This window comes from Castor canadensis, chromosome 4 (genome assembly GCF_047511655.1).
Source record: "Castor canadensis chromosome 4, mCasCan1.hap1v2, whole genome shotgun sequence".
In the NCBI taxonomy this organism is placed as follows: domain Eukaryota; kingdom Metazoa; phylum Chordata; class Mammalia; order Rodentia; family Castoridae; genus Castor; species Castor canadensis.
In genome coordinates, this window is record NC_133389.1 from 113,567,709 (window position 1) to 113,590,273 (window position 22,565).

At 38.4% G+C, this 22,565-nt stretch overlaps 1 protein-coding gene across 19 annotated transcripts in view; it reads left to right on the forward strand.

Moving 5' to 3' along the window:
* The window catches only part of Tanc1 (tetratricopeptide repeat, ankyrin repeat and coiled-coil containing 1), a 259,962-nt gene that overhangs the window by 73,993 nt on the left and 163,404 nt on the right, over positions 1-22,565 (forward strand). For all 19 annotated transcript variants that reach the window (XM_074070867.1, XM_074070878.1, XM_074070870.1 and 16 more), the window contains one exon: positions 5,027-5,106. In XM_074070867.1, the coding sequence (XP_073926968.1) occupies positions 5,046-5,106 (61 nt within the window). In that variant the 5' untranslated portion in view covers positions 5,027-5,045. The remainder of the gene's footprint in view (positions 1-5,026; positions 5,107-22,565) is intronic.

A 22,565-nucleotide genomic window follows, 5' to 3' on the forward strand; every position in this document is an offset into this window, starting at 1 on the left:
TTCTTGCATTCCTTGTGGATGAGAATATATAGGAATGTTCTCTGTCCATTGTAAACTGCTATACAGAGAGGAAACCACTCATCTGTGTTCATCACAGCCTGATCAAATCCGTCAACAAATATTGAGAACAGAGTGGGTGCAAAGCCTGTGTTCTGGCTTCTGTTTGTATCTTTTAAGCACAGTCCCTACCCTCAGCTCTATCCTTCTCCTTGAAATTGTGTAGATAGGCAGTATGAAGCACTGCAGAAAAGCAATATTTTAATGCTAGTGCTTTTTTTCTGATTTCAGACAAGTTATATTGCTAGTGTGATCGAAAAGTGAGATGGATTTTGTCTTGTTCTGAAATCATCTCATTGTTTTATCTGCATTGATTTTTGTGTAAGTTGCTGTGTAGAATTCTAACGCATGACATAGAGATGTTATGCCTGTCTCAAAAAATTTGATGTCCTAAAGGAGAAATACCAGAAGTGAAAGTAAGCTTTTGGTGGTCTGTTTAGCTTCTGGAGGTTTTTGAAGGAAGAACCTATGGTATCTGGGAAACTTAGATGTTGAGTGATAGTAGAAAATAAAGGGATTTAGGTGACTTAAAGATACTGGCTTTCATGGGGTGACAATTTCTTTTAGATGAACATTGTAGGAAACTTTCTTCTATTAGTTAACCTCAGCTATAGTAACCTAGAGGTTGGTCTTTTCCCTTGTTGGAACTTGTAACATGGTACCTTAAAATAGGGTCCCTTGACCTATGAGAAGTACAGAAGGTCATTCTGACATCTGCCTTTCTCCCCTGAAATTTTCTGCTTACCCGAAAGTAGGTCTTAGGACCTACTTTCAGAAGGGTCCTGCCCTATTCCAGGAGGCCAGGAAGAATCTGGACAAACAGGCCTTGCTAAGTAACCCTTCACTCCTACTTACTATCACTAGATTATACCTTCTTTTGTTCAATCCTACTTCCACAGGATTGTCATTCTTCCCCAAACCTAAGCATAAAAATACAGTTTTCCCTAGTGTATTTGTTTTCATTTCTGAAGGTTCCTGAATCACATAAGACTTGGGTCATGTAAACTTGTTATGCCTTTCTCTTCTTAACCTGTCTTTGTTACAGAGGTATCATCCATGAATCTTGCAACAGGTGAGAATAAGATCATACTGCCCCTCCACCCAACATTCTCTTCCTCAAAAGCATAAAATTTGTTTTCTTTTTTGTAATGTTGGGGATTGGAACCCTACCCCACAACATGGTCTTCAAGCATGCTGGGCAGGTGCTTTACCACTATGCTATACCCCCAGCCCAAAAAGTATATAATTTAAAATTATGGCAGATAACCATTGCATTTTGAAACATGTATTTATTTTATTTTGAGATAGGGTTTTAATATGTAGCCTAGGCTGGCTGTGAACTTGAGATCCTTCTGCCTCCTAGGTAGCTAAGATTATAGGTGCTTGCCACCGTGCCTGGCTTTGACACGTGTTCTTAATGTATTTGAGTCCAATTGTAAATTTCTTCTACTTGCTATTACAGAAGCTAAGGTTTTGAGGCAGAAGTTGAGGTGTTCTATTTGGCCAGTTATACCTGTGCCTTTATTCTATAGTGTGATGCTGTAATAATAAAACACAACCTTTCTTATGTTTTAGCCTATGACATTTGTCCCTAAGTACTTCCTCACTGCATGCATGGTTCTCTAGAAGCAACTTGATCACTTCTGGCAGTTTCTTTTTCTGTGTGTTTGCTTTAATCAATTGGGTCTGAATTACTGTGTCAGGAAGTCTTGTTTACATTACTTCTACTTGGTACTTGCCAAGGACAGGTAATGTTCACCCTTTCAGGGGGAAAAATGACAGTTGACCTTGTTACTAGAAAGGAAGTGTGTAATGAAGCAGAGGGTGAATTCCTGGAGTGCCTGCTGCCGCCCACACAGATCTGTTTCATGGTGGCATTGCCATTGAAGAATTTACACTGTTTTCCTGTTGGCCCTCAAACTGGGGTCAGAAATTCATTACTCTCTACCTCTTAAATAGGTGGAATTTGGCAAAGTGATCACCTTTAACAAAGTTCATGAGAGCTTCTGTTTAAAGCCAGAACACCAATTTATTAATTTATTCTCAAAATCATATCTGACAACAACTCAGACAGTTGTGTTGACTGGACCAGCACACTCTCCCCACTGTGGGCAGACTAGGAAAGGAGCCAAATTAGTAGATGCTTCTCAGGACAGAATAAGAACAAGGGGAAGTAGTTTTATCGTGCCAATATTTAATAGCGCCTAGCTCTGATAGCCTCATTCATCCATTTCCCGAACTGTATGTGGAGACGTATGTTTCTAAGTTCATAGACACTGTCAAGTATTATTTCTGGCAGATGCAGTGTTGGCTCCTTTGGCTTACCATTATAGCTGCTCTTCTGACCATCATCCTTCAGTGGGCACAGTCTTTAGGTCCCTTAATGATACTGAGTTCCATTATGAATTTTAGGCCACAGATGATTGGGACTTCCAGGTGACTTTCATATCTCTATTGGATTGTTAATTTCAGAATTTAACTTGCTGGGAAGCCTTAATTCTCTCTCTCTCTTTCTCACTCTTTCTCTGTGTAGTGTGTGTATGCGCACGCATGTGTTGAAGGTAGGCCATTTTGCACTCACTTCTAACCAGTTTCTAGAGGTCACTGTTTGAATAGCTTTTAGGATAAAATTTAAGGTCTTTCCCTCAAGTTACTCTTTATGCATGAGAGCAGGAACTGGAAGAAAAAGTCTTGTAGCAGATATTTGATAGCTTCTTTAACTTAAGACCACTGATGTGGAAGATGTGACTGTCCTGAAAACAGCTGAGCTTCCTAAAAATAGGTACACAAGGTGTCAGGGATGAGAAATCAAAGTCAGTGTCAACTAGTCCTTGCCTGTGGCATGTGTGTTTTGAGTGAGTGGCACAGTAGACCTATTGCAAATTGGTGATGACCAGGTGATGAATCAGGGACAGCTTCATGGACATGATGGGGCCCACACAGGTCAAAGAGCCAGGAAAATACAGGGTCTTGGAGGAGTCATGACCATGTGTGCAAGGGGCCGTGGACAAAGCTGTGGCATGGATCTGTCAGTATTTTTCTTTTTAAGCATGTAGTCTTTGCTAAATTATAAACCCTGAAAATTGATTTAAAAAGAAAACGTCCCTGTTATCTATTTATTAAATTTTGCTTGCCCTTTTAAAGTTATTTTAAAAACTTTTTGAGATGGGGTCTAGGTGTCCTCCAACTCACAATGCTCCTGCCTCAGCTTTGAGTGCTGGGATTACAGAATGTGCCATAGCCTTATCTGCCTTTTTTTATACCACATTTTTCATTCTTTCCTTTAAATCTGACTGTTAGGAGAAATTTGTGTTTCCACAAGTCCCCATATGGAAGCATACTGTGTCCTCTTCCAGGTTCAGTGTTGACTCTTTAGGTGAAACCTCATTTTTTTTTTCCACTAGGGCTATACAAGTAGCATTTTAAAAACATGAATTAGGCTGTGAGCCATCCTCCTTTTGTGTGTAAAGACTTGTTTGTAAGATGATTTAACCCTAATAACCACTATGGCTTTCTCCAAATTCTAAGATATTATCTTCCTAATATCTCTCAGTTTTGTTTGCCCAAAGCTTTCATTGATCTGAGAGGAGAGGCCAGCCAGCCAGCCAGCCAGTCAAAGAGCAGTGGAGCGAAAGGAGGAAGGTGAACCCTTGCTGGGACTCCGCAGATTTGGATTCTGGCCCTGCTGTTAATTAACTGAGTGACCCCTGGGCAAGTCAGTCTTGCAGGATCTCTGTTTCTTCATCAGTAAAACAAAGGGCTTGGAAAAATAAATACAGGCCTGGACTGAATGATAAAGGCCACCCTGCTGCTTATGTTGTGGGATTCTGTGAATGGCCACACATTGAGGCTCCTTACTTTAGGGGTTGAGAGGTGGTGTGGGGTGTTACACTGAGGCCATTGGAAGCACTCAAGCTAGCTCGACAGGTTTGGGAGCTCTCCTCTGTGGGGGAGCCTCTCCTTCCCCTCCCTTTGCTCCTTTCTTCCTTCCTGTACCCTCTTTGTCTGTTCAGGAACAACCTGCTTACCTATTCCTTTCCTCTTTTCATGCATCAGCAAAAGTGTGTTGGGTAACACAACCCACTAGGATTTGTTAATGTTTGTGGTTGTTCAGCTGTCATCTGAGTTAGTGGGGGAAGAAAGCTAAAGGATGCTAGCTTCATGATGAAATAATAGTGCTATTGTCTGTCTTTTGCTGTAGAGATGGTTTCCTGTTTCATTTTAGGCCTGGGCCATTGTGTTGTTTTTATGAGCTCAGTACAACCTTGCTTCAAAATGCAGCTCATTTTAAGGAATTTGACATACTGCCATAGGCCTATTCTCACATTCCTTCCTTCTCCCAAAGTCATAACTATATATAGCAAAACAACTTGTGAGTGTGTGCTGTTTAATAGGGTCACCTGACATCAGGGTTAAAATGTATTCCCACTGTACTTATTTTACAAATGTTTATAAGGTATCTTCTGTTCCCATAATCTTCCAAAATGTTTTCCTGGTGATTATATAATTAATATCACCTGTAAAGTATTGCCTTTAACCACGTAGCTTCCTTCTTAACCATTATCTTTTTTGATTTCATGTTCTAATATTGTCTTCTTTTGATGAATTAAGGTTGGGAGGCTGTATCACCATGGCAAATATCTTATAGTAATGTACCCAGATTAAGCCTCATAACCTTAATTAGATATGGAATTCTGAGAATGCACTATTGTGTTTTTTGTAACGTTTATAACAAGACAGTGAACTTCTGATCACATCATTAAAAGTTATAAAACATTCCTTGTGTCTTTAGCATTTCATTTCCCACCATAGTTTATTAATAGGAAATTAATGTAAAATTCAAGGTACTTTTACGTTATCCTAAGTGATCTGTTTGTTTGAATACAAGTTCTCTCTTAGGTCAATATGCAAATGGTATTCCAACTTTTACACCCTTTAATTCCTCTTCTTTCCCCTCTTTCCTCTTTAGAGACAAAAAAGTGTTGACAATGTTGAAGGCTGTGCTGAAGAAGAGCCGAGAGGGAGGAAAAGGAAGCAAGAAGGAGACAGGTATGTGAGCAAGAATGAGTTGAACAAGCATGGTTTGTGGGCAGCATTGGACTCCACATTGGGTAGATGAGGGTGGACCAGAGAGGGTTAGAACAAACATCATCCTGGAGGCTGTGAGAGAAACTCAGTGTATTGCTGAGCTTTCTTATGAGAAGTGATTTTGAAAATTGAGTTCAAGTTATGAACAAAATCCTTCCCCAGAAGATTTTAAAGTTTCATAATTTTAAAAGGTCATATGGATCCAGAGGCAATCAAAGTTAAAGACATTGAAGGATAGCAGGTGGACTAGGGAATTTGATTTCTAGAAAGTCCTTTCCCTGGTTCTATACGGAATCGCATTTTATATTTTTGACCAACTGCTGGCTGACTGGTTCTCATGTTTTTGAGTATCAAATTTTACTCCCAACAGGTGTAGCCTCTCTTAATGCCAGACTACTAGTTTTCATTACAAGAAGAGCTGCTTAATTTGGCTGTGGTTTCATTCCTGTCTGTAGTGTTCTAGTGCGTATGTGACCATTTTGACCCTAATAGCATTATATTCAGTGTGATAACTTACCCTAGGGTTATTTTGGTGGCTGCTCAGTGTTACACTCCTATTTTTCTTGCCAGAAAAACTATGTGTTGTCTAATTGTATTGCGTAATAAAAAGCTGTTAGTTGGAATTGACTCTGCTGAAATGTTGCATTTCACTCTGTAACTCATGTTAATCCAGTCATGTTTCAGTTACTGTAATTCAAATCACATTTCAGTTTTAATTTCTGTTAAAATATGGGTAACTACATATTTTACTGAAACATCACCAAATAATGGTCAATTCCAATTCAAAAGATCTGGTAATGTCTTGTAAGAATATTGTTCATATCTGTTATTTTCACACTTTTATAAGAGACTAAGTGGATGTCTAAATGTTTTGGTTGTGTGGAACCTAGACAAAATTTCAATTTATTACTAATTAGCCTTTAAACTAAGACTACAAAGTGGCAAACTCACCTTAAAAACAGAGTTTTTATTATAAGATTGCTGTTAAGATTACATTATAGGCTTCGCATTAATGCCTGGGTAAGCAGATACAAAGACTAGAAGAAACTAGATTTTAATGATGGAAACAGGAGACTATGTAGTTAGCTCATAACCTTAGAAAATCAACCCTTAGCTTTGAATGATTAATTAGAATTGTTACTATGGAGAAATTTTAGTTCACATAATTCCTTTCCAGGGGTATATTCATCTTTTGCTGGTTCAAGGCCAAAATGTCTTTCTCATTAGTTTTCTGAAAGCTACTTAAAAAAATTATTATTTTTTTTTAAAGTTTTGGCTCATCGGACACTAATTCTAGGAACTTTGTTATTTGTTTCTTTAGAAACCTTTGTAATTTTCAACATAAAGTTAGATCCTAAGCTGTTTGTTGGGCTGGAGCTGCCAACCAGTGGGTGTTTTACTCAGGGCCAGGATCTCCAAGCCAAAACTCCCCACACAGTAATAGAGTTTTTCAAAACAGTCTTACCATCCTCTGTGACCAGGGCTCATGGGAAATAACAATATTAATGATCTGCGGTTCCCATGCCTTTCAGGACGGGCCAGACAGTGAGCACAGTTTGCCTTTGAAACTTTTCCAGTTTCAGAGCATGTGACTTGGGGTTTATGTCTCCCTTTTCTCTTTAAGAGTAACTACTGCTTTTTCTGAGTCCTGTCTTCATAATTCCCATACAATGGCCTTTTCACTAGCATTAACTCACTTGAAAAGACAATGGGAACATTTTTCATAAAGCATCTGTTTGCTCTTAACCAGAACTTGGTTGCCTTAGGTTGGGAACAAGGCAGACAGAATTTTACATCCTGATAAAGTTATGTCACAAGATGATTGGAGAGAATGCTTGGAATTTGACGATTCATATGTTGAGTTCTGTGCCAACTCTCATTATATAAGTAAGTCATAGCTAAGTTTTTCTATAAATTAAAGCTGGCTAATCTATTGAATCCACTGTGAAACTTGGGTAATAATTTCTTCTTCAATGTGGAACAATTTTGCTCTACTGTTTCCAAATAAAATCAATTATTGCAAAGACAAAAGAAAAATTTTATGTGCTTGAACTCATAATCATAGAAATTTAAGAAATAAACATGTCAGAAAATTGTGTTCAAGGGGCCAGAAGTAGTGGAACATGCCTATACTCTGACCTACTCAGGAGGTAGAAATAAGGAGGATTTTGTTTAGAGGCCAGCCAGGGCAAAAAGTTAGTGAGACCCTATCTGAAAAACAACTAAAGCAGAAAAGGGTAGGGGTGTGACTTAAGCAGCATAGCACCTGTCTAGAAAGCTTGAGACCCTGAATTTAAACTCCAGTGCCACCAAATAAAGAAAAAAAAGTTGAGTTCAGATTTTCATATTCTTTGTAGATTTTCACTGACAGTTGTTTACTATACTTTTATGTTGAATTGCTGAGTTAAATTTAATATTCTTTAGAAGAAACCAAATGTTTTTCAGAAGTATTGAAAAGTTACTCCCTCAGCTTCTGTTCCTAAAAGAATATGTCACATATATCTACTTTAACTGTTTGGTAAAATTTTAGCACATGTTGAAATTCAAGTTAGTATATACAGATATTTGAAATATTGTAGACAGTGGGATTTAAACTATTTAAATTCATTGAGTGAACTCTAAAAATAGTAAAATTCTTTTTTTAATGATGCTTTTTTTTTTTTTTTTTTTTTAAACCTAGGAAATGCTTGTAGATAGGAAAAAGTTTTTTTTCCCCTGGAAGCTATAGAGGCATGTTGAGGAATGCAATATTAAAAACTTTTTTTTTTTTCTGGGAAGCATATTTTCTTTGTCCCCATCCTTTCATTAGTGCAAATGAGCCCTGTATTTCTCTTGACCCTGAGTTAGGCCTGTGGGAACAAATATCAATATTAAACCATATGGGGGGAGGGCCAGACCAAGACATCTGTTTTTTTTTTTTTTTTCTCTCTCCTTGTTCTTATGCAAGGTGTTGATCTAAAACAAGCACATGAGGTGCTATCTTTATTTCAGAGCTCTCTAGAGAGGTCTACAACCTTCTACCACATGTTTCTTTATTTTAGCTGACCTTTCCTATCAGAAAACTTTAATGTTTCTATTATTAACTGTTACTTAATTTAAAAATTAGATAATTACTGCACTGTAAGGTTGGAGTATTTGATAACAGATCTGGACCTACCAAGAGTTGAGTGGCTATAAGAACAACATAAGAAGTCAGAATCTTTTCAGTATAGCAACACTATTCAGAAAATAAATAGGAAAAAGCCCCTTATGGTAGCAACAAAATCTTGAAAAAAAGAAATGTGCAAACTTTATATTGAAGCAAATGATAAAACTTTATCGAAGGACTTAAAGGAAGACATGAAAAGAAGTAACATATTTCTGAATAGTCAGATTGATTATTTTAAACCAAATATTTCTTCCAAAATTATCTGTACATTGCATTTAATCCCTAATGAAATCCCCGTGTTCTTATTTGTTTGTTTTGTTGTTGTTTGTGATGCTGAGGATCAAACCCAGGGCCTCTCACATGCTAGGCAAGTTCTCCACTACTGAGCTAATCCTCAACTTTTTGTTTCGAATGATTTTTTTTTTTTTGGTGGCACTGAAGTTTGAACTCAGATCCTTGTGCTTGCTACCACTTGAGCCATTTTGCTTTTTAGGTTATTTTTCAGATAGGGTCTTGCTTTTTGTCCAGGCTGACTTTGAACCGCAAGCCTCTGGTTCTCTTTTCGAGAAGCTGAAGGACTTTTGTTTTTTTTTAAAGTTCAGTTTTAGGTTCACAGCAGACTTGATTGGAAGGCATGGAGATTTACCACACACATGCATGGTTTCCCCCATTATCAACAGTCCCACCAGAGTGGTGCGTTTGGTGCAATTGATTGAAGCTCCATTGACAGATCAGAATTGCCCAAAGTCAGTGGTTTGCATTAGGTTCTCTTGTAGTTGTACATCCTATGGATTTGGACAAATATATTATGACATTGTAGTACCGCACAGAATATTTTCACTTCCTTAAAAATCCTGTTGTAGGGCTGGAGGAGTGTCTCAAGTGGTAGAGCACCTACCTAGCAAGTGCAAGACCTTGAGTTCAAACCCCGTGCCACCAAATAAAACAAAGCAAAAACCCAACAACAACAAAAATCTCTGATTTTTTTTCTATCATAACATAAAATCGATAATATAATTTATCTTGGAGAGAAAGTGTTTAAGAATAGCTGAGGAAAAATTGAAAATGTGGGGCAGGTGTTTGTAAATGGCTGAGCCTAGTTCACATGCCTGGGTTCTGGCTATAAGAGTGTGTGCATGAATTTCTTAGCTTCTGTAGGACAATGTGGATTTTGCCTCCCATCAACACATACTCCATGAGGATTCTTCAGTCATAGACATTGGGCAGGTCCCCTCCCCTTCAGGAACTAACATTCCTGATATTTAGTATAGTTCATGAGAACAGCTATTACTTCCACACAGCAAGTAAATATTCCAGCTAGTTATTTGATTTTTGTTCCTTCTTGTCTTCAAGAAATGAAGCGTAATTTTTTCTAATGTGTGTGATGTAATCAAAGTTTACTACTTTCAACCGTAGAAATTTGACCTCCCTATGGAAGTATTAGACATGCAAGGTCTCTTGCCATGCATAAGTGGGGCTAGTCTCTCTCTCCTGCCTTCTTGCCAATCTTAAATCCATAATGTCATGCCTTATTTAATTCTCCTAGTTGTTCAGTACCTGGGTGGAAGTAGGTCCAAGATGAGGCAGAAGAGCAAAGATCAGTGAACTGTTAGTTGTGGTATTGTCTCAAAATGTAGACTGATTAAGGAATGATGCATTAATGTGCCAAAATAATAACTACTTATTAGTCTGTTCCTTTCTGCTTAATTGTGTTCCTTTTAAGAGAGGGAGTTAAGTTTGAAGCAATCTATTAAAAATATCTTCATCTTTCCATTGGTAAAACCTAGGTGGTTAGCTAAGTACACTTGAAATAGTGGTAATTAAGGCACTTGTTAGTTTTGAAGCCTCTGTGTGCACTGAACTCATCTGTTAGCTTTACATCTAATTCTTTACTTTGAATTTGAAGCAAAAGGAAGCTGTTTGCCTCTAAAGTTAAAAAGCCATTGATGTAATTGTTAAACTTGGTATTTTAAGCTATTCCAGGCTGCAGTCTCTCAGGGGTACCTTCTAAAAATGCCTCAATACAAACGATGCTTTGTTTTATTCAGAAAATATGAAGCTGCTTTTGATTATTCTGTGCTACATAGCTCATTTTTTGTGGCTGTTGACTATTATTTAGGAATTTAGTGCAGTGACCATCTTGCTGAGCTATGGGCATTTGGTATCTTCTTGTTAACAGACTCCAAAAATGTTCCCTAAGCAACAAAATAAGCAGAAATGATTCATCTTAAAAGTAATGAATTTCTCTTTACCAGGACATTTAAATAAATTCTGCAAAATATTAGGATACGATTTAAAGATAGAATGGAACCAGGCAGGTTTTCAGTAGGAGCAGAATACTGTTTTGTTCTTTCTGGCTTGATAGATTACTTCATCAGTTTTTCTCTCATTGTGCCTCATACACGTCACAAAGTCCAGAAAAAAGCATTTGAATCTCAACTTGATTGCTTCCTAGTTAACTTGTACTTGAACAAATTTCTAAACATCAGAAAACTACCTTAGAGGATTCGAAGATGGCGGCTAGAGGTAGGAAGCAGAAAGCGACCCTCCTATAGTGAAATCTTGGAGAGACGCTGGAGACACACTTTGCAGGCATAATCACCAAGAAAAGGCATAACTTTGACCCCTCCACATCTCCAGCCGGTGCAGAGAATCTCCACTTCACGTTAAACGGAGAAATGAGGAGGGCCCCCGGGGCCGCCAGTGGCCGGCGCCCATATGGCTTGGGAAGACGCGGACCAGGTGAGCTTCACGGTACCGCAGTTCCCCCACAGACAAGCCTGGGCCAGAGCAGCACAGCCCCCTGGACAGACTGACCTCCACCCGGGAAAAAAAGAGAAACTGAGTACTAAGCAATAAGAACAGTTAAGACACGCTGGAAAGAGGGTGGGGCGCCCTGAGCGCTGAAGATTGGGGGAAGGGAATCCTTCCCGGGACTGTAAATAAATAAGCCGGGCAGGCCGGAGAGCCTCTGGCGGGAGCGGGGTGCGTGCTCAGCAACCAGGAGCGGGGAAGCTTGTGAGAGGAGGGAAGACCCACTTCCCACGTGAACTGTAAACAAACATGGCAGCCGGCAGGAGCAGCAGCACCGCCCAGTAAGCAGGAGCAGGAAAGCTTCTGAAAGTGGCAGTGGGAGGAAAACTTCAGAGGCGAGGGGGGAAGACCCACCTCCCACATGAACTGTAAATAAACACGCAGGCCTGACAATGCGGGGGCAGTGTCACCTTTCCCAGTGTGCTTGGAAAGGGGAAAACTTGTAGCAGAGGCTCCTGCACAGGAGAACTCTGAGCAAACAAAGCCTGTGGGACCAGGTGAGTGCTAGCTCACCCCAGAGATCTGCATAAATAACACCGCCAGCTACAGGCTGAGAGCAGCAGGCAGGCAAGCCACAGTGGCAGATACCACTCTCAGAACTGTCTCCAGACGCTTTTTTTTCTTTTTCTCCCTACCTTTGATGAGAGAACAACCGAATTACACCTGCAAGCCGAAAAACTTACTGAAACTGTATTGCATTTGAACTGGGGACACTTGGTGGGGCTTTTTGTGTGTGTGTGTGTGTGTGTGTGTGTGTGTGTGTGTGTGTGTGTGTGTAGTTTTGTTCTACTTTATGCATCCCCTTTGATGAGACAACTACAGAACAACATCTGAGTCACCAACTCCAGGACTGGAGATTGAGACGGACACCCAAATTATTAAGACTGAAACTGCATTGCGTATAAACTTGGAAGTTTTTTGGTTTTTTATTATTATTTTTTTTCTATTTTCCATTTTATTTTAATTCATTTTTATATATACGTATTGCTTTCATTTACTTATTTTTTATTTTTTTATCTTTGATTTTCAATCCTCTCTCTGTCTCTCTAATGTCTGTTCAGCTTACTGTCGATTAGTACACTAACACTCCCTGTTTATACCTTTGAAACTCTCTTGTCTGATACCTTGTTCTGCTTTCTCCCTCTTGTCTGTATATTTGTTTTCCCCTTTTCTTTAACTTCTTGCTTTCCATCTCAGCTCACTCTTCCATTCTAAATATTACCATTGTTATTATTACAAGCTAGAAAATACTTAATTACACACAGTACAGGGACAGTAACAACACCAAGGACAATGATGGGAAGACAGAAGAAACAGGGAAACCAGTTTCCCCACAGCAAAAAATTAGTACAGGAACCAGAGGGGAATGAAGAGAACAGAAACTCAGATCCAGACTCCAACAAAATGAAGATAAACTATGCCAAAGGACCCAATGAAGCCCGCAAGAACAATCTAAAAGAAGACATACTACAAGTACTCAATGAGAATTTTATAGAGATGATACTGGATAGGGTCAACCAAAATGTACAGGAGACACTCAAGAAATTCCAAGACAATAAAAATAGAGAATTTGAAAAAGCAAAAGAAGAAATAAAGGAAACCATAGAAGCACTGTATAAACACCAAAGTGAAAGAGAGAACACAATGAATAAATGGATAAATGAACTCAGGACAAAAATAGACAACAATAAAGAAGAAAACTGCCAGGATATGGAAAACCTCAGAAAAAAGAACGAAACAGAACTGCAAAACAAAACGGAAGGCCAATCCAGCAGAATAGAATAAACAGAAGACAGAATCTCAGAACTTGAAGATGAAATGGTAATTAAAGGAAAAACCGAAGAACTATTAATTAAACAACTCAAGACCTGTGAAAAGAAAATGCAAGAACTCACTGACTCCATCAAAAGACCAAACTTGAGAATCATGGGCATCGAAGAAGGAGAAGAGGTGCAAGCGAAGGGAATGCGTAATATATTCAACAAAATAATAACGGAAAATTTCCCAAATCTAGAGAAAGATATTCCCATACAGATGCAAGAGGCCTCCAGGACACCAAACAGACCAGATCAAAGTAGAACTACTCCACGACACATCATCATTAAAACAACAAGTTCAGAAACTAAGGAAAGAATATTGAAGGCTGCAAGAGAGAAAAAACGAGTAACATACAAAGGTAAACCCATCAAAATAGCAGACTTCTCAACAGAAACATTAAAAGCAAGAAGAGCGTGGGGTGAGATCTTCCGGGCACTGAATGAAAATAACTTCAACCCCAGGATACTCTACCCAGCAAAGCTATCATTCAAAATAGATGGAGCGATAAAAGTCTTCCATGATAAGCAGAAACTAAAACAATATGTGACCACAAAGCCACCATTACAAAAGATTCTGCAAGGGATCCTGCACACAGAAAGTGACACCCAACTTAACCATGAAAAGGCAGGCAGCACCAAACCACAGGATAAGAAAAAGCAAGACAGTAGAGAGTAACATCAAGTTAGGTACACACAATCAAACCTTCAAACAACTAAGATAACTAAATGGCAGGAATCACCACATACCTATCAGTACTAACACTTAATGTTAATGGACTTAATTCACCCATCAAAAGACACCGTTTGACAAAATGGATTAAAAAAGAAGATCCAACAATTTGTTGCTTACAGGAGACTCATCTCACTGACAGAAATAAGCATATGCTTAGGATGAAAGGCTGGAAGAAGATTTACCAAGCCAATGGCCCCCGAAAACAAGCAGGAGTAGCAATACTTATCTCTGACAAAGTAGACTTCAAACCTACATTGATCAAACGAGATAAAGAAGGACATTCCATACTAATAAAAGGGGAAATAGACCAAAAGGAAATAGTAATCATCAATCTGTACGCACCCAATGTCAACGCACCCAATTTCATCAAACATACCCTGAAAGACCTAAAAGCATATATAAACACCAACACAGTGGTTGTGGGAGACTTTAACACCCCATTATCATCAATAGGTAGGTCATCCAAACAAAAACTCAATAAAGAAATCCAAGATCTAAAATACGCAATAGATCAAGTGGACCTAGTAGATGTCTACAGAACATTTCATCCAACCTCTACACAATATACATTCTTCTCAGCAGCCCATGGAACCTTCTCCAAAATAGATCATATCCTAGGGCACAAAGCAAGCCTCAGCAAATATAAGAAAATAGAAATAATACCGTGCATACTATCTGACCACAATGCAGTAAAAGTAGAACTCAACAACAAAAGTAAAGACAAAAAACATGCAAACAGCTGGAAACTAAATAACTCATTACTTAATGAAGAATGGATCATCGATGCAATAAAAGAGGAAATTAAAAAGTTCCTGGAAGTCAATGAAAATGAAAACACAACCTACCAGAACCTATGGGACACAGCTAAGGCAGTCTTGAGAGGAAAGTTTATAGCCATGAGTGCATATATTAAAAAGATTGAAAGATCCCAAATCAATGACCTAATGATACATCTCAAACTCCTAGAAAAACAAGAACAAGCAAATCCCAAAACAAATAGGAGAGAAATAATAAAAATAAGAGCTGAAATCAATGAAATAGAAACCAAAAAAACCATACAAAGAATTAATGAAACAAAAAGTTGGTTCTTTGAAAAAGTAAACAAGATCGATAGACCCCTGGCATACCTGACTAAAATGAGGAGAGAAAAAACCCAAATTAGTAGAATTAGGAATGCAAAAGGGGAGATAACAACAAACACCATGGAAGTCCAGGAAATCATCAGAGACTACTTTGAGAATCTATATTCAAATAAATTTGAAAATCTAAAAGAAATGGACAGATTTCTAGATACATATGATCATCCAAAACTGAACCAAGAGGAAATTAATCACCTGAATAGACCTATAACACAAAATGAAATTGAAGCAGCAATCAAGAGTCTCCCCAAAAAGAAAAGTCCAGGACCTGATGGATTCTCTGCTGAATTCTATCAGACCTTTAAAGAAGAACTGATACCAACCCTCCTTAAACTGTTCCATGAAATAGAAAGGGAAGGAAAACTGCCAAACACATTTTATGAAGCCAGTATTACACTTATCCCAAAACCAGGCAAAGACACCTCCAAAAAGGAGAACTATAGGCCAATCTCCTTAATGAACATTGATGCAAAAATCCTCAACAAAATAATGGCAAACCGAATTCAGCAACACATCAAAAAGATTATTCACCATGACCAGGTAGGCTTCATCCCAGGGATGCAGGGGTGGTTCAACATACGAAAATCAATAAACGTAATAAACCACATTAACAGAAGCAAAGACAAAAACCACTTGATCATCTCAATAGATGCAGAAAAAGCCTTTGATAAGATCCAACATCATTTCATGATAAAAGCTCTAAGAAAACTAGGAATAGAAGGAAAGTTCCTCAACCTTATAAAAGCTATATATGACAAACCTACAGCCAGCATTATACTTAACGGAGAAAAATTAAAACCATTCCCTCTAAAATCAGGAACCAGACAAGGATGCCCACTATCTCCACTCCTATTCAACATAGTACTGGAATCCCTAGCCAGAGCAATTAGGCAAGAAGAAGGAATAAAAGGAATACAAATAGGTAAAGAAACTGTCAAAATATCCCTATTTGCAGATGACATGATCCTATACCTTAAAGACCCAAAAAAGTCTACTCAGAAGCTTCTAGACATCATCAATAGCTATAGCAAGGTAGCAGGATATAAAATCAACATAGAAAAATCATTAGCATTTCTATACACTAACAATGAGCAAACGGAAAAAGAATATGAAAACAATTCCATTTACAATAGCCTCAAACAAAATCAAATACCTAGGTGTAAACCTAACAAAAGATGTGAAAGACCTCTACAAGGAAAACTATACACTTCTGAAGAAAGAGATTGAGGAAGACTATAGAAAGTGGAGAGATCTCCCATGCTCATGGATTGGTAGAATCAACATAGTAAAAATGTCTATACTCCCCAAAGTAACCTACATGTTTAATGCAGTTCCCATCAAAATTCCAATGACATTCATTAAAGAGATTGAAAAATCTGTGAAATTTATATGGAAACACAAGAGGCCACGAATAGCCAAGGCAATACTCAGTCAAAAGAACAATGCAGGAGGTATCACAATACCTGACTTCAAACTATATTACAAAGCAATAACAATAAAAACAGCATGGTACTGGCACAAAAATAGACATGAAGACCAGTGGAACAGAATAGAAGATCCAGATATGAAGCCACACAACTATAAGCAACTTATCTTTGACAAAGGAGCTAAAAATATACGATGGAGAAATAGCAGCCTCTTCAACAAAAACTGCTGGGAAAACTGGTTAGCAGTCTGCAAAAAACTGAAACTAGATCCATGTATATCACCCTATACCAAGATTAACTCAAAATGGATCAAGGATCTTAATATCAGACCCCAAACTCTTAAGTTGATACAAGAAAGAGTAGGAAATACTCTGGAGTTAGTAGGTATAGGTAAGAACTTTCTCAATGAAACCCCAGCAGCACAGCAACTAAGAGATAGCATAGATAAATGGGACCTCATAAAACTAAAAAGCTTCTGTTCATCAAAAGAAATGGTCTCTAAACTGAAGAGAACACCCACAGAGTGGGAGAAAATATTTGCCAACTATACATCAGACAAAGGACTGATAACCAGAATATACAGGGAACTTAAAAAACTAAATTCTCCCAAAACTAATGAACCAATAAAGAAATGGGCATGTGAACTAAACAGAACTTTCTCAAAAGAAGAAATTCAAATGGCCAGAAAACATATGAAAAAATGCTCACCATCTCTAGCAATAAAGGAAATGCAAATTCAAACCACGCTAAGATTCCACCTCACCCCTGTTAGAATAGCCATCATCAGCAACACCACCAACAACAGGTGTTGGCAAGGATGCGGGGAAAAACGAACCCTCTTACACTGTTGGTGGGAATGTAGATTAGTACAACCACTCTGGAAAAAAATCTGGAGGCTACTTAAAAAGCTGGACATCGATCTACCATTTGATCCAGCAATACCACTCTTGGGGATATACCCAAAAGACTGTTACTCCAGAGGCACCTGCACATCCATGTTTATTGCGGCACTATTCACAATAGCCAAGTTATGGAAACAGCCAAGATGCCCCAGCACTGACGAATGGATTAAGAAAATGTGGTATCTATACACAATGGAATTTTATGCAGCCATGCAGAAGAACGAAATGTTATCATTCGCTGGTAAATGGATGGAATTGGAGAACATCATTCTGAGTGAGGTTAGCCTGGCTCAAAAGACCAAAAATCGTATGTTCTCCCTCATATGTGGACATTAGATCAAGGGCAAACACAACAAGGGGATTGGGCTATGAGCACATGATAAAAGCGATAGCACACAAGGGAGGGTTGAGGATAGGTAAGACACCTAAAAAACTAGCTAGCATTTGTTGCCCTTAATGCAGAGAAACTAAAGCAGATACCTTAAAGCAACTGAGGCCAATAGGAAAAGGGGAACAGGTACTAGAGAAAAGGTTAGATTAAAAAGAATTAACCTAGAATGTAACACCCACGCACAGGAAATCAATGTGAGTCAATGCCCTGTATAGCTATCCTTATCTCAACCAGCAAAAACCCTTGTTCCTTCCTATTATGGGTTATACTCTCTCTACAACAAAATTAGAAATAAGGGCAAAATAGTTTCTGCTGGGTATTGAGGGGGGGGGAGAGGGAGGGGGCGGAGTGGGTGGTAAGGGAGGGGGTGGGTGCAGGGGGTAGAAATGAACCAAGCCTTGTATGCACATATGAATAATAAAAGAAAAATGAAAAAAAAGAAAACTACCTTATAGGAATGTTGTCAGGGTTAAATAAGAGAACCTTTCTGCAAAAAATGTCTAGCTTTTGACATTGGCTTCTACTAGATACTCAATACATCTTTTCTTTCTTTCTTTCTTTCTTTTCTTTTTAGTGGTACTGTGGTTTGAACTCAGGGCCTCACACTTGCTTGGCAGGGACTCTACTACTTGAGCCACTCTGCCAATAGTTTTTTGTGTTGGGTGTTTCATGATCCTCTTGATTGCTACTTCCTGAGTAGCTATGATTACAGGTGTGAGCCACTAGTGCCGCCACCTGTTCTTTCTTGAAAAAACTATGTGGTAGCTTAAAGAACAATGAAACTTTTCTTTTGATTTTATTTTATTTTTTTTCAGACAAGGGCTCACTATGTTAAAGAACAAACTGAATTCTTTTTATTTTTATTGTTGAGGCAGGGTCTTGCTGTGTAGCCCAGGCTAGAACCGTCTCTGTAGGCAAGTGGTACTGGTGCAGTTCTTTAATCCCAGTATCCCAGAGACTCCGACTGGGACAGGATCTTGAGTTGCATGTTGAGACCCCGTCTGCCTCACCCCTCCCAAAACAAAATAGAACAATAAAACCAAAACTCTTATATAGCCTATATAACCCAATTTGCAGTCTTCCTGCCTCAGCCTCCCAAGTGCTGGGATTACAGATGTGCATCACCACGTCTGGTTTCAGACAAAACTGTGAAAACTTCTTATTCTTTCTGTGGAAGCTGAAGAGAAGACAGAGCTGATCTTAAAAAGTGATAGTTTAGAAGCTTCTTTCTGTGACTTCCTATTCCCAAATACTGAGTCTGCCATGTCCTATGGGTACCAAAAGCACTTCTCCTATCTTTATTCTTCCCTCCATAACAAAATTGAGCAAGCTCTGAATCATTTGCTATATGATAGATTATACTTCGGAAATTTTTTATTTTTTTAGTTTTTAACCTTTTAGCCTGTATTAAATACCTGTATTTTATTCTTTTTCTTTGTGAAATTAAACTGAAAAGTGTTTTCCCTTGCTAAATGAATTTCAGGGGCTACCAAGCACTTTTGAGGATAGATTTCTAAGTACATTTTATCAAATTTCATATCAACACATCCCTCATTAATGAAGGTCATTATATTTGAAGGCTCCTGTCCTTCATCCTCCTTATTACTTTTTCATATGTTTTAAGGAAATATAAAGGATGCATTAGAGAAGGAAGAGAGCAAGGATGGAGTGTGTTGGCTGTGAGGGGCATACTTAAAGTTCTTGACCCAGAAAAGTAGAAGTTGGTCTCTCTGGACCTTTCACTCCTTATGGCCAATAAGGTCCAGTAAGACACTTCTACTGGAATCACAAAAAGGATATGGCAATACTGAGAGTAAAAACTGCCCCTCCTTCTGTATGTGTACATATACATGAAATAAAAAGCTTAACCTATAATAGGGAAATTTAAACTAGGAAATATAAGTCTTTTTTTTTAACTAAATCTAATTTCATTTCACGTTTGTTCCTGTTGTAGGTGCTTTTTTGTTTTGTTAAGTTATTTTGTATAGACTTTTCACAAGAGTTTCATCTATGTGAGGCTTAATTCCCATAAAACTGCATATTTGGATTTCCACATGAGCTATTTGTACTTCATAGAAGAGGAATCCCAAGGTTTTATTTCTATTTGCAGAAATGTATATAAAAAAACTTTAATGTAATCTATTGGCATATATGGTTGATGAGGAGATTTTGATGTAAATCAACTTTTAACTTATGGAGGATGATGTAAATTATTTTTTTCATGACAGTCTGAAGGGAATGGGAATTTGACCAACCTTGTTGATAAGGATGGCTCTGAAGGGTAACTACTTAGGTAAGCCCGGCCCTACTGTGGAATGTTAAATTTAGAAACGCTCATTCACATTTAAAGTCATTGAGTTAGCTGGATGCCAGTGTCTCACATCAGTAATCCGAGATACTTGAGAAGCTGAGGTCAGGAGGATTGTGGTTCAAGGCCAGCCCAGGCAAATGGGTTGAGAGACCTCCATCTCCAAAATAATCACAGCAAAATGAAATGGGGGTATGTCTCAAGTGGTAGAGTGCCTGCTTTTGCAAACTTGAAGGCTTGAATTCAAACTTAGTCCCACCAAAAAATGAAATAAAAAAATCATTGAGTTAGAAAGTATGATCTGTGTCTCTCCACTCTCTTCCCCCATCCTTCCTTGTTTTGGTAATAGGCTATTTTTAACATATCAGTCATTAATGGGCCAGTATAGACTCTGAGTTCTTGTCCTTTGTTTTTGGGACCGTAGTACTATCATGGGGGTAAAGATGAAACAAGTACCTCAACAGCTGGTTTTAACTCTTCACTCTAAGTTTGTGTGAGAGTTGCTCATTTTTAAGAGTGTTAAGATCATTCAAACTGCTAGATTTGAGGTATGATGGCTGTCCTGAACACACACACACACACACACACACACACACACACACACACACACACGATCTCCAGTGTCTCTTCTTACAAGGGTGTTAATCTTTATTTTTTTTTTTTCATTTTTCTTTTATTATTCATATGTGCATACAAGGCTTGGTTTATTTCTCCCCCCTGCCCCCACCCCCTCCCTTACCACCCACTCCACCCCCTCCCGCTCCCCCCCTCAATACCCAGCAGAAACTATTTTGCCCTTATCTCTAATTTTGTTGTAGAGAGAGTATAAGCAATAATAGGAAGGAACAAGGGGTTTTGCTGGTTGAGATAAGGATAGCTATACAGGGCATTGACTCACATTGATTTCCTGTGCGTGCGTGTTACCTTCTAGGTTAATTCTTTTTAATCTAACCTTTTCTCTAGTTCCTGGTCCCCTTTTCCTATTGGCCTCAGTTGCTTTAAGGTATCTGCTTTAGTTTCTCTGTGTTAAGGGCAACAAATGCTAGCTAGTTTTTTAGGTGTCTTACCTATCCTCACCCCTCCCTTGTGTGCTCTCGCTTTTATCATGTGCTCATAGTCCAATCCCCTTGTTGTGTTTGCCCTTGATCTAATGTCCACATATGAGGGAGAATATACGATTTTTGGTCTTTTGAGCCAGGCTAACCTCACTCAGAATGATGTTCTCCAATTCCATCCATTTACCAGCGAATGATAACATTTCATTCTTCTGCATGGCTGCATAAAATTCCATTGTGTATAGATACCACATTTTCTTAATCCATTCGTCAGTGCTGGGGCATCTTGGCTGTTTCCATAACTTGGCTATTGTGAATAGTGCCGCAATAAACATGGATGTGCAGGTGCCTCTGGAGTAACAGTCTTTTGGGTATATCCCCAAGAGTGGTATTGCTGGATCAAATGGTAGATCGATGTCCAGCTTTTTAAGTAGCCTCCAGATTTTTTTCCAGAGTGGTTGTACTAGTCTACATTCCCACCAACAGTGTAAGAGGGTTCCTTTTTCCCCGCATCCTTGCCAACACCTGTTGTTGGTGGTGTTGCTGATGATGGCTATTCTAACAGGGGTGAGGTGGAATCTTAGTGTGGTTTTAATTTGCATTTCCTTTATTGCTAGAGATGGTGAGCATTTTTTCATGTGTTTTCTGGCCATTTGAATTTCTTCTTTTGAGAAAGTTCTGTTTAGTTCACATGCCCATTTCTTTATTGGTTCATTAGTTTTGGGAGAATTTAGTTTTTTAAGTTCCCTGTATATTCTGGTTATCAGTCCTTTGTCTGATGTATAGTTGGCAAATATTTTCTCCCACTCTGTGGGTGTTCTCTTCAGTTTAGAGACCATTTCTTTTGATGAACAGAAGCTTTTTAGTTTTATGAGGTCCCATTTATCTATGCTATCTCTTAGTTGCTGTGCTGCTGGGGTTTCATTGAGAAAGTTCTTACCTATACCTACTAACTCCAGAGTATTTCCTACTCTTTCTTGTATCAACTTAAGAGTTTGGGGTCTGATATTAAGATCCTTGATCCATTTTGAGTTAATCTTGGTATAGGGTGATATACATGGATCTAGTTTCAGTTTTTTGCAGACTGCTAACCAGTTTTCCCAGCAGTTTTTGTTGAAGAGGCTGCTATTTCTCCATCGTATATTTTTAGCTCCTTTGTCAAAGATAAGTTGCTTATAGTTGTGTGGCTTCATATCTGGATCCTCTATTCTGTTCCACTGGTCTTCATGTCTGTTTTTGTGCCAGTACCAAGCTGTTTTTATTATTATTGCTTTGTAATATAGTTTGAAGTCAGGTATTGTGATACCTCCTGCATTGTTCTTTTGACTGAGTATTGCCTTGGCTATTCGTGGCCTCTTGTGTTTCCATATAAATTTCACAGTAGATTTTTCAATCTCTTTGATGAATGTCATTGGAATTTTGATGGGAATTGCATTAAACATGTAGATTACTTTTGGGAGTATAGACATTTTTACTATGTTGATTCTACCAATCCATGAGCATGGGAGATCTCTCCACTTTCTATAGTCTTCCTCAATCTCTTTCTTCAGAAGTGTATAGTTTTCCTTGTAGAGGTCTTTCACATCTTTTGTTAGGTTTACACCTAGGTATTTGATTTTGTTTGAGGCTATTGTAAATGGAATTGTTTTCATATTCTTTTTCCGTTTGCTCATTGTTAGTGTATAG